Source organism: Camellia sinensis, chromosome 6 (genome assembly GCF_055761805.1).
Source record: "Camellia sinensis isolate YWXY chromosome 6, ASM5576180v1, whole genome shotgun sequence".
NCBI classification, from domain to species: domain Eukaryota; kingdom Viridiplantae; phylum Streptophyta; class Magnoliopsida; order Ericales; family Theaceae; genus Camellia; species Camellia sinensis.
The window spans coordinates 26,550,800-26,563,425 of NC_138966.1; the positions used below are offsets into that span (position 1 = coordinate 26,550,800).

At 38.3% G+C, this 12,626-nt stretch overlaps 1 protein-coding gene across 9 annotated transcripts in view; it reads left to right on the forward strand.

The window, feature by feature from the left end:
• LOC114293266 (uncharacterized) overlaps positions 1–12,309 on the forward strand; it is a 25,884-nt gene extending 13,575 nt beyond the window's left edge. Inside the window, exons 2-12 of one of the 9 annotated variants that reach the window (XR_014332076.1) lie at positions 3,403–4,158; positions 7,646–7,874; positions 8,894–8,978; positions 9,132–9,227; positions 9,336–9,488; positions 9,577–9,684; positions 10,046–10,165; positions 10,419–11,159; positions 11,266–11,376; positions 11,492–11,891; positions 12,017–12,309. Coding sequence is in view for 3 of the 9 variants with exons in the window: in XM_082873477.1 (XP_082729603.1) it covers positions 3,429–4,158; positions 7,646–7,874; positions 8,894–8,978; positions 9,132–9,227; positions 9,336–9,488; positions 9,577–9,684; positions 10,046–10,165; positions 10,419–10,544; positions 11,808–11,891; positions 12,017–12,142 (1,857 nt within the window). In the remaining 6 variants the exon portion in view is untranslated. Of the gene's footprint in view, positions 1–2,715; positions 2,867–3,402; positions 4,159–7,645; positions 7,875–8,893; positions 8,979–9,131; positions 9,228–9,335; positions 9,489–9,576; positions 9,685–10,045; positions 10,166–10,418; positions 11,160–11,265; positions 11,377–11,491; positions 11,892–12,016 lie in introns of those variants that run through there. The other 8 variants (XR_014332081.1, XM_082873478.1, XR_014332077.1 and 5 more) reach the window with 8 other exon arrangements.
• Positions 12,310–12,626: the final 317 nt, after the last annotated feature.

The following is a 12,626-nucleotide window of genomic DNA, read 5'->3' on the forward strand; positions in this document are numbered from 1 at the left end:
ATTTTCTTTCAGCAGAAAGAATATAAAAACAAGAACCTTCTTGCTGATTGTGTTAGGCTTTCTAAACAATGGAGAAAGATCCCTATGTTTTGTTTGTAAAAAATGAGAAGAAAACATTTATCAATTTGTAAATAAATTCATTTTTTGTTTAGTTACCTATAAAAATGATTACATATAATGTATGGTAGTTTTCTTAACCCCAAGGGATTGGCCTAGTGGGTGTAGCTTGGGGCCTGGGGGTGTACTCTCTCCAGGCCTTAGGTTCAACTCTCATTAGATGCTATCAGCTCCTTAAGGCCACGTTCGCGGGCTTTGCTTGAGATTTGCCCGATCCACATCGAGGCAGCGCTTTGCGTGGGTCCTGGGATTAGTTGAGATGTGCATAAACTGGCCTGGACACCCGGTCATCAAAAAAAAAAAAAAATTATTACATATAATGAATCCTATTTCTTTTTTCAATTACAAAATCAAAATAAAAACAGTTAGGTAAACTTCTAAATTGAGATTTGTAAAATATGCCATGACGTCATAGGCATTGGGTCTTACATAGTTGATTTTTAAACAAAAACAACTTTCATAAAGTAGTCCATATTCATGTTTTAAGGCTATTAAGATTTTTTCTTGAATAAATTTGGAATTCAATATGAGATCATTGGAAAAAAAATCTAGTCAATTTCTTAAAATTTTACTTAATTTTGGTTGTTGTGTTGAATAATGAATAGATTGTACATCCACATATTAAACCTATAAAACTTTATTTAAATAAATTAATAATTATTTTAGGTATAATAATATAAATTAAAATAAACAATCATTTTCTTTTTGTAACCATTGAATTTTACAAGTCCCGTAGATTGCATGGCTCCCTGCTAGTGAATAATTGAAGTAGTTGTTAGTTTGCTTAAAAAGAGGATTACTCAGCCATAGGAATTTGAAAAGATAAGCAGTTGTTTTGTGTATTACGTGGGCATTTTATTTTCTATTTTTGCCCTTTCAAATCAATGAAGTTGGAACTTAATTAAATAGGATAAAATACATTTGTTGTACCTTGTTATTGGAAACGGTTAAAAGAACATAAATTCAGAGTAACCAATTTGTGTTATGCTTTTATATATTAGGATAGATGGTTGAGAATTATTTATTTTGCTTTGGGATTTTGCTATTTCATGGCCCAAATGTTTTTGTACCTGTATACATTTTTTGTTTGAGTTTTGAAATATAAGTTACTCTTGGTAATGTAATGTCCTAAATTTTAGTTGTTAGTTGTCATTTGTAGGAAGCTGCATTGGTTGCATTATCATTGATTATTGTGATACGGGGTGGACATGATAATGTTCATATAAAGTGTCAATCATGATAAAATTAATTAATGCTTCCCTCCAAAAATCTGTTTGGCTTTGGCCCTAGTGGCCTTACTGCCACTATAGGCCTAAGAGAGTTGCCCCTCCTTAATTTTTCAAAAATTACAATTTAACCCAAAGTTTCGAAAATGTTTCTAGATTTTCTCCCTCAAAAATAATTTGTTATTTTTTTTTATTAATTCTTTCAATAAACATGACAAACCATTGACTAAGATATGGACATTGATTGACTCATTAATTGCTTCACAAATAAATCTAAGAAAACATTTTCCTTTTATGATCTGTATTTTATTGACATTTCTCATCTTTATTTTATTTCTTATTGCTTGAGAGTTGTATAAATTTGAATGGTACAATGAGTTTTTGTAGTGATATATATAATTAATCACAAAACCAAATCAAACGAAACAAAATTGTGTCCCAAATTGAACCTACTCAATAATTTGCATTAATATTGCCCTCCCCTTCTTCAAACAGATTCCGCTTCGCCACTGCTAGTTGTCGTCGAGCCTGGACTTCCCCCTCTGTTTTCTTAGCCTTCGTGGCCTTCATCTTGGGTTGGATTTGCCTTGCCTTGACCTTGGGGTGGCTTAAATTTCATTGGCTTGGGCTTTTACCCTAGAAGTAAGCGTTGGCCTTTGGTCTTGTCCTTTGTGTCCTTGGGTCTTGGTGTGGCCTTAGCTTGCCCTAGCATTGGCTTGCTTAGGCCTTGGAATTTCTTGCTCTTAGGATGGCCTTAGCTTGCTTTGGCATTGGCTTGTCTAGACTGTGTGGTTGCCTTGGATTGTCTTGGTCTTGGGGTGGGCTTGGATTGTCTTGGCATTGGCTTGCCTTTTCTTGGCTGGCATTGGGTGGCCTTTGCTTGCCTTTGACTTGTCTGGCCTTTGGTGGCCTTGCCTTGCCTAGGCCTTAGGGTAGGCTTTGGTTGCCTTGGCTTTGGGATTACCTTGAAAAATGAAATATAGAGGGTGTAAATGGTGTGAAGATACAAGAATAAATGAGAAAAAAATATACATTTTAATATAAAAAAGATGACAACATCATATTTTCATCCATATAACTAATGGATTATTGATGAAAATTGAACTAAGTGTTATATGAATTACAACATTAAAGAACCTAATATAATTATGCTAAAACTTTAAAACTTACTATATTTTTTTCAAACCTTAGGAGATGTCAGTGTTCCCTAATTAATTTATACCGGGTTGTGATATAGAAGCTCATTTCGTTTGGGCCCAAACCTACAATAGGTTCACAGTTTTCTCGTATAAGCCCACCGAACAGCCCAACCCAACCCATTATGCAAGCATAGATATATATAGATATAGCATAGATATAGCCTATAGGTACTAGGGCTAAATATAGATATAGTTTAGAATTTCCCTAAATTGATATTCAAACATAGAAAATTGCAATTTTATATCAATTCTTCAACCCTTGATCTCATCATGAACATTGTCGAATAGAACCAGACTCTTACTGAGATACTCGATCTGCCTCTGGTTTGTTCTATTTCTCTCTCCATCTATAAATACATATATGTATGTGTATCTGTAGATTTGTGAAGAACACATTTATATAATTGTATAGATTAATTTGGGAATTCAACTGTTACAATTTCAATTTTGTGCTGCGGATTCCTGTTTATCGTCTAATTTGTGTTTCTATGTTGGGATCATCATCAGAGATATCATAATTCAAAATTTTTTTCCTGGTTTGTGACATCCTAAGTTTGTGATCATGTTTTGAATTTGTATCCATATGCCTTTTCCTTTATTTTGCTTGATTTTCATAGAAAACAAACAGGTCGTTGGTGATTTTATTCAAGAATTTTATTTTACTTGAATTTTATTTTTATTTTTTCTTTTTATTTTTTTTTCATTTATAGTATTTGGGAATTAAATTTTGCTTATTTTCATATCAAACAAACAGATCGTTGGTGATTTTATTCTAGAATTTGATTTTACTTCTTGAATTTTTTGTTTTTCTGTTCATTTCTAGTATTTGGGAATTAAATTTCTCCAGAATTTGATTGCAGGGTTGATAATAGCATAGATTTCAAAGATGTTGGAGCAATTACTGATATTTACTAGAGGAGGATTAATCCTCTGGACATGTAAAGAGCTAGGGAATGCTCTTAAAGGATCTCCCATCGACACCTTGATCCGGTCCTGCCTTTTGGAGGAACGTTCTGGTGCTGCATCATACAATTATGATGCTCCAGGTGCTGCATATACTCTGAAATGGACATTCCACAATGAACTGGGCCTTGTATTTGTTGCTTTGTATCAACGGATCCTCCATCTTTTGTACGTGGATGATCTTCTTGCTATGGTGAAGCAAGAATTCTCGGCAATTTATGATCCAAAGCAGATTGTTTATAATGATTTTGATGATGTATTTCGGCAGCTTAGGAAGGAGGCTGAGGCTCGGGCCGAAGAAATGAAGAAATCGAAGCCAGTGAATCAGCCTACAAACAATAACATCGGTAAGAAGCAGGGGCAGGTTCAGAAGTCTGGGTTTCAAGGAGGCAATAAAAAAAAGAGCAGTGGTGAATCTGATGGTGGGGATGGTGAAAATAAAAATGGTCGCAAAAAAGAAAATGAACATTCTAATGGGAATCATGTTGCAATTGATGAGTTGCCCACAACATATGTTGCTAATGGTAAAGAGAATAATGGGGCTTTCGATGTAAATAAGCTACAAAAGCTAAGAGCCAAAGGTGGGAAGAAAACTGATACTGTTGTTAACAAGATTTCCAAAGAAGAGCCAAAGAAAAAGATAACAAAAAAGAATAGAGTGTTAAAATCCACCTACTCTCCACCTACTTCACCCACTTAAACCTACTCCACTAAACCTACACCACTATCACCTCCACTTCACCTACTCCACTAAACCTAACCCACTACACCACTACCACCTCACCTACTCCACTAAACCTAACCCACTACACCACTACCACCTCCACTTCACCTACTCCACCTACCACCTACTACCACCTACTCTTCTATATATAGGAATCATTGTAACAAATCAATATATCAATCAATAATAATACATACAATTTATTCTCTCTCTTTCTCTATACATTATTTCTTGCATGGTATCAGAGCTGGTTTAAAACCTAGTATTTTCGCTTCCCCGGCGGGCGGCAACCTCACCTTAGCCGCCCGCCGGACCTCAACCTATTCCGCTGATAAAATCAACAAAGATTTGTGCAACTGTAGTCATGTGTGAGGCTGATGGAGAAGAATTGTTCACCTCATATGACGAGACAGTCTGGAACTAGAAACACTGCAACATTCTGCTCTGGAATTCTGCAGCAGCTAGATTATAGCTTGGTTGAGTGCCAAGCTTTGGTTCTTCCACCCACTCTTGAACTTGCCCAGCAAAGTGTGAAGGTTCATGCTTGTGTTGGAGGGGACTAGTGTGCGCGAAGATCAGCGCATTCTCTCCAGTGGGGTTCATGTTGTTGTTGGTACTCCTGGTCGTGTGTTTGACATGTTGCGGAGACAATCACTTCGCCCTGTTTACATCAAAATGTTTGTCTTGGATGAAGCTGATGAAATGCTGTCACGAGGTTTTTAAAAATCAGATCTATGATATTTTCCAGTTGCTGCCACCCAAAATCCAGGTTGGGGTGTTCTCAGTTGCTGCCACCCAAAATCCAGGTTGGGGTGTTCTCTGCCACAATGCCACCAGAGGCTCTTGAAATCACCAGGAAATTCATGAATAAGCCTGGAAAGAGAAAAAGCTCATGCTAGGATTTGCGAAGTGATTCGCTGCAGGAATTTTGGCTTTGGATGAAACCCTTACCATACTCCACTCATTCTCTCCAACTGTTCTAACTTTTTATTTTTATTATTATTATTATTATATCAAATAATCAATGCACTCATGTTCCCCACTAACAGTGTCCACTTTTGACCCAAACCATTTTCAATCCATCATTTCTCCTTCACCTTTTGCACCCCACTCACCGACTCTCTCTCCACTTTATCACATGGGTTTGTCCCTCTCTCTCCTCCATTTGATTTCAAAAATCACTTATTTTTATTTATTTTTTCCAAGTCACTTTTCCTCTTTTTTAAATACCCCACTTTATTTTGAAACAATCGCACTGATGTTTTTCATATAATCCATCTATAAATATTTTTTATCTATTTTCTTTCTCCCTTGTTTTCTTTCATTTTATTTTTATTTTTTCAACAAAACACTCCCAAAACAAAAAAAAAACAAAAAAAAAAAAAAAAAAAAACAACATTTTACAAACTTGTCATTTCTTCATGCCGGGGATCAACCCCGATCAGCATTTTACACCATAAAAAAAAAATAAAATAAAAAAAAAAATAAAAATAAAAAAAACACAAAACAAAACAAAACACAACCAACACAAATCGGAACAGTGGGATTTTTCTTCTCGCCTATTCCGCCGGTCTTTTCTTCTTGCCACCGTCTTGGGCGGCCCTTGCCGGTGTTGCCTCCGTGTTTCCCACTCCACTGGGCATGATCACTACTCCCTGCTCCTCCACTGCAGCATATGGCGGCCCTCCAAATCGGAACATAAAACTGGCCTTCCGCTTCAGCTCCTTGTTTTCCGCCTTTAGCACACTTATCTCTGCTCGCGCATCCTTATACATGCGTTGGAGCAGAGCCAGTTGGGCGTTTAACTGCTGCACCTCATTTGTCCTGCTCTGCAGCCGGTGCGACAAGTTTGTGACCGCAGTCATGGTTTCCATACATGACTTCAGAGTATACTGATTGGCTTCAATGTCAGTTTGCACTGCCATTTTTTGCTCCACAGACCGCATAAGAAAGTTCAACGGAGCAAACCCTGGGGCGCTTGGTTGAGGTTCACTGGCCCCCGCACCAAATATCTCTCTTGTTGACTCGTTAAGGTCTGGAAAGAGAGTGAGCAGACCACGGGAAGACGAAGCCATTTTCTGGACAACAGAGTGTTACAGCGTGTCCCTCTCAGAAATCTCTCTCAGAAAACAGAGTGTTACAGAGTATCTCTCTCAGAAATCTCTCTCAGACAACAGAGTGTTACAGAGTATCTCTCTCAGAAATCTCTCTCAGAAAACAGAGTGTTACAGAGTATCTCTCTCAGAAATCTCTCTCAGCACAACGAAGAGTTTTTCAGACTCTCTCTCTCAGCACAACGAAGTTTTTTTCAGAGGTTTTTCGCAGCTTTTCTCTGCCTCAGCCTCAGCATCAACCTTGGTTAAATAGCCAAGGCAGCCACGCGCATCGCGCGCCTCTTGCCACCAGCCGACAAACGGGCACGCAAGCCAAGGCGCCCACGTGCCTCGCCATCATGTCCGGCACGTCTTTTGATGAATTGGGCACGCCTTTTGATAGCACGCCTTTTGAAAAATTGGGCACACCTTTTGAGGGTGCAACTTTTACATCGGTCCGACATGACCCCATACACTGTCCCGACATTTGATTCCGGTTAGCTCCTTTATGGGTCCGACAAGACTCTGTAAACTGTCCCGACATTAATTTCGGTTAGCTCTTTTATGGGTCCGACAAGACTCTGTAAACTGTCCCGACATTGATTCCGGTTAGCTCCTTTATGGGTCCGACAAGACTCTGTAAACTGTCCCGACATTGATTCCGGTTAGTTTCTACAAGGGTCCAGCAAGACTCCGTAAACTGTCACCACAACTGTCACAACATTGTCTGCTACAACGGTCCGACATGACCCCATAAACTGTCTTCTACATCGGTCTGACACCGCCATCCAGTGTCCTCTACACCGTTATGACACCACCATACAGTGTCCTCTACATGGTTATGACACCCCCATACAGTGTCCTCTACAACGTTATGACACCACCATCCAGTGTCTTCACCAATGGTCTGACACGACCATACAGTGTCTCTTATCCTCTTTTATTTTTATGTATTTTCTTGTTTTGTTACTCTCTCCAAACTCAAGTTGGTTAGTTCCTATCCCCCTTGAGTTTGCGGGGGGCTGTTAAAATCCACCTACTCTCCACCTACTTCACCCACTTAAACCTACTCCACTAAACCTACACCACTATCACCTCCACTTCACCTACTCCACTAAACCTAACCCACTACACCACTACCACCTCACCTACTCCACTAAACCTAACCCACTACACCACTACCACCTCCACTTCACCTACTCCACCTACCACCTACTACCACCTACTCTTCTATATATAGGAATCATTGTAACAAATCAATATATCAATCAATAATAATACATACAATTTATTCTCTCTCTTTCTCTATACATTATTTCTTGCATAGAGTTTGGGATGAATCACCTCCAGAGTCAAAATTGGATTTTACTGATCCGGTGAGTGAGAATGGGGATGAGAATATAGCAGTTGTGGCAGCAGATGTAGGTGAGAGTATGATGGACAAAGATGAGATTGTTAGTAGTGACAGCGAAAGTGAGGAAGAGGAGGAGGAAGAGAATGATAGTAAGACTGAAACAAAGAAGAAAGGGTGGTTTTCTTCCATGTTCCAGAGGTACATTATTTTACCCCATTCATCATAATTTTTTATTCAATGCTTCGTAAATTTGGTCGATTTGTATGGTTAAATAAACAATCAAACTGTTAAAATCCAAAATTTAGATTTCATCATTTTGTACTCATATAATATAAAATAATATAATAGAAGAAGAAGAAGGTGATGCTATTGGAATTTTGATGTTCTGAATGTGATGTGCTCTCTTTCACTCCCTTCCCTTGTTAAATCATGATTTTTCATTGCTATTATAGTGCGTCCTCCCCCCGCCCCCCCCCCCCCCCCCCCGGGTGGTCAAATTCTGGTTGTGTGTTGAGGATTAACCATGACATGATGTGGTTACCTCTTTTATAGTGAGGAATTGTTGGTAGTTTGGGAACTTTGTTTTCCGAACATTTTTATAGTGGGGAAAGTTGCTGGATTTGTATAGATGGTATCATAAATCAATCCACACAAGATTAGTGTACTTTTCTTCATTCAATGCTATGGCCATTGTGATACTTTTAGTATGGTGATTTTGAGCATGAGTTGTAAGAGTTGTGCTATGGGTGTTGTCATTCTTTGCATTATGACTTGTGATCTGCACACACACAGTGTGGATGAGCTTTTAGGCACAAAGTTGTAGGATCATGATTGTATGGTTTAGTTTCTAAGATTCAGAATCTTACAATATTGAAAGTGTTTCTGAGACTTGTCCTTGTTAAAGTTGACGGAATTGTTTGGTCTTCAGCGTGAATTTTGCATTTTGGCAGCTTTTTCTCCCAAGTGTAACCATGTTACATTACTTTTTGGTATCATGTTTTTGCTTTGTTTGAGATAATGCTGGGACCTGGGATTAATGTATCTGGGTATAGAATGATATTGGTTTCATCATTATATAGTGAAAGAACATTTCCCCCCAACCCTTCCTTTTCCCCTTTTCATTGTGTGCCCTCCATAAAAGAAAAAAGGGAAAAAGACCATTTCTAACCATGGATCAAGGTGTTTATAAGTCACTTTTTTCACTGTTCTATGTTCAGTATCGCTGGGAAAGCTAATTTGGAGAAGGCAGACTTAGAACCAGCATTGAAAGCTCTCAAGGACAAGCTCATGACCAAGAATGTGGTATGCCTCCTGCTCTCTACTTCCTCTTCATACTGTTCATCTTCTTGGTTCTTTTCGACTCTTTTTGCTGCTTCCTTCTTGAGTCTGTCTTGTATATTATTCTCAATTCTACATAGTCTGCTCATAGTGATTCTTATGTTGTGGCACTTTCAGGCAGAGGAGATAGCTGAAAAACTTTGTGAATCTGTGGCAGCAAGTTTGGAAGGTAAAAAGCTTGCTTCCTTTACGAGGATATCTTCAACAGTACAGGTGTGTGGACTTGTTAAATTATATAAACAACTCATTCTTCAGTATTTTTTCTTTTACCGTTTCGGCTGTGAAAGGTTAGTATTAATGATTGAAAATTGATGCCTGTAGGCAGCAATGGAAGAGGCCCTTGTCCGCATTTTAACTCCTAGCCGTTCGATTGACATTTTGAGGGATGTGCATGCTGCCAAGGAGCAAAGAAAACCATATGTCGTGGTTTTTGTTGGAGTTAATGGAGTTGGAAAATCCACCAATCTTGCTAAGGTTAAGCTCAACTCTATCAGTGCATTTTTGGATTGTGTTTGATGACCTAATTTTATTGATAAGACACTGCTAAAATGTGCTTCTGCAGGTTGCGTACTGGCTTCAGCAGCATAAGGTCAATGTCATGATGGCTGCATGTGATACATTCCGTTCTGGAGCTGTTGAACAATTGCGAACTCATGCACGTAGACTCCAGGTGTTGTTTTGATGCACAGTTCTGTGTCATTGGCCCTGTTTGGTGCAGCTTGTAAGCTAAAAATTGATAATTAGAAAGCAGAAGCTAAAAGCTCACCTCCCCCAACTTTCAGATAATTAGCTATTTTTAAACTGTTTTTGCCTAATAAGTTGTAAGCAAAAGCTGCACCAAATATTCTAGCACAGACTCTCAAATTAAAATAAGCTATAAGTAGGTCATTTAAGCTATAACAAACACCACCATTATAGATCTTGGGCCTCTTTGTTGGATTAGAGATGTTACCCATAGGGATACTCCTGAAAAGTATAGTTGGCACAAGCTGGATTGTGGTAGTTGATTTGTAACTATTTGCCCTTGTCAGATTCCCATTTTTGAGAAGGGCTATGAAAAAGATCCAGCAATTGTAGCGAAGGAAGCAATTCAAGAGGCCACTCGAAATGGTTCAGATGTGGTTCTTGTTGATACAGCTGGTCGAATGCAAGTATTTATCTTAATATTCTGCCTCAGCTTATTTAAATTGATCAAATACATTACACTTGAAGCACTTGTGAATGGATCTATAGAACCGGAATTTACCATTAAACACAACGTGCTGAATGTTATCTACACAAAAATTGTTGCAATTAATGATATATCTGAACTTTTTTATTTATTTATTTTAACATGGCCTATGAATTTCTACTATATGCCATCCCGCTGCCATCGAATTTTTAAATTTCTGTTATATTTTACAGGATAATGAACCGTTAATGAGAGCTCTATCAAAGCTTATCAACCTCAACAATCCAGATCTTGTCCTGTTTGTTGGGGAGGCACTGGTTGGGAATGATGCTGTGGATCAGTTGTTGAAGTTCAATCAGGTTCAGTCTCTATGCTCAGGCTTTTCCCTCTGAAAGAATGAGATTTGCAGAAACTGAATTATGACCCAAAGAGAGAGACACGAACACAGAAATCATATACAAAATGTGTTGAGCTGAATATAGAACATAACAACATCTAGCTAACTCAGGCCCGCTTCCACTAGACAGTTATGACTACCACAACAATAGTCCAAATTAGTCACTTTAGTTAGTGCTTAATATCCCCCCCCCCCCCCCCCCCCCCCACAAAATGAATGGACATAGATAATACATTAGCTTGTTCTTGAGACGAAGAAACCTTTAAGAACAAAGGCCTTTGGTGAGAATATTAGCAATTTGGACTTTCAGATTGAACTTGTAAACCCTTAAGAACGACACGTTCACAAAGAAAGTGGTAGTCTATTTTTGTGTGTTTGTCTTGTCATGAAAAACTGGGTTGGAGGCCAAAGCTAACACAAAAACATTGTCACACCATATAGTTGGAGGAGAAGGAACACAGAAAGATCCTGAAGAAGCATTCGAACCCCAGATATCTCAGCAGCAGTATCAGCTAACAAACTATACTCAGCTTCAATAGATGACCTTGCCACAGTAACTTGTTTCTTAGCACTCCAGGTAATGGGATTGCCTCCAAGAAATATACAAAAGCCATAAACAGAGAAAGAGGACCAGGCTGAAAAATAATGCCTTAATCAATTGTACCTTTGGGATACCTTTGCAGGACATGGATTTAACCCATCTACAAACCCTAGAAGATCATAGGCACAAAGAATTGCAGTTGCTTGATATTTCCACATAATAATATCTGATGAATCTGCTTGATTGGAACTAGGTTTGTTTTGTTTGAAAGTGAAAAATATTGGATTCTGATGAAAATGAGTAGATCTAGTTTTAGACATGGAACAAACGTAGTATTAATACGTCGCCATTGTTAACTTGTGTTTCAGGCTCTGATACCATGAAAATGAGATTTAAAGACATGATCCAAAGAGAGAGACATGAATTACAGAAGTGACTCAAAGATCATGTTCTTCTTCTTGTCGTATCACATATCAATACAAGTCCATGTGTACATATATACAAAATGTGTCGAGCTGAATCTAGAACATAACTACCTCCAACAAACTCATGCCAGCTGTCACTAGACAGTTATAACTACCACTACAAAAACTCGGAATCAGTCACAATCATAGTCGTTTTTCATATTATAATTTCTTGCAGTTCATTGAGCAACATTTTGTGGGTTTTGTTTTTTTGTTGCAGAAATTAGCAGACCTCTCAGCCTCTCCGAATCCCCGCTTGATTGATGGAATATTGCTCACCAAGTTCGACACCATTGATGATAAGGTAAAATATATATATTTATATCTACTGCAAGATGTTTTGAATGTTTTTGGCCATCACGAACTTCATTTACAATGGCTCAAATTTATTGCATTACTTGAATTGGTTGATAATGGTATAATATGTAGGTTGGAGCAGCACTGTCGATGGTTTACATATCAGGAGCGCCTGTCATGTTTGTTGGCTGTGGACAGTCATATACCGACCTCAAGAAGCTCAATGTCAAGTCCATTGTCAAGACCCTCCTTAAATGAGAGTATGAGTGCTGGTCTCACCATCTTTTGGATACTTCTGCATGCTCTTTAAGTCTGTTTTGAACATCTCTGTGTCTATGCTACAGTCTATGTGCTGTTCCTGTGTGATCTCATTACTTTGATTTTGGAGGTGAATTGTTAGTTGCTTGTGTCTAGAACTTCTCAAATTTTCTCTCTCTCTCTCTCTCTCTCTCTCTCTCTATATATATATATATATATGTCAATGTCCATCAATGGTGGACACCATCTCCACCTCAATTTATTTTTTCCAGCAATGTTCGAGTGTTGATAGGTTTAGTGGTTGTATTGGAAACGATGTATGGTGTTGTGTAGGGGATTTAGGTGTTGATTTGGTGATGATGAGTTTGGTAGAAGTGATACAGATGGGGAAGGAGTTCAATGGTGATGGACTCTCTCAAACTCAAGAAAGAATGATGTCTATGTTCAAGAAAGTAAGGCCTCGTTTCGGAACAGGCTAATTTAG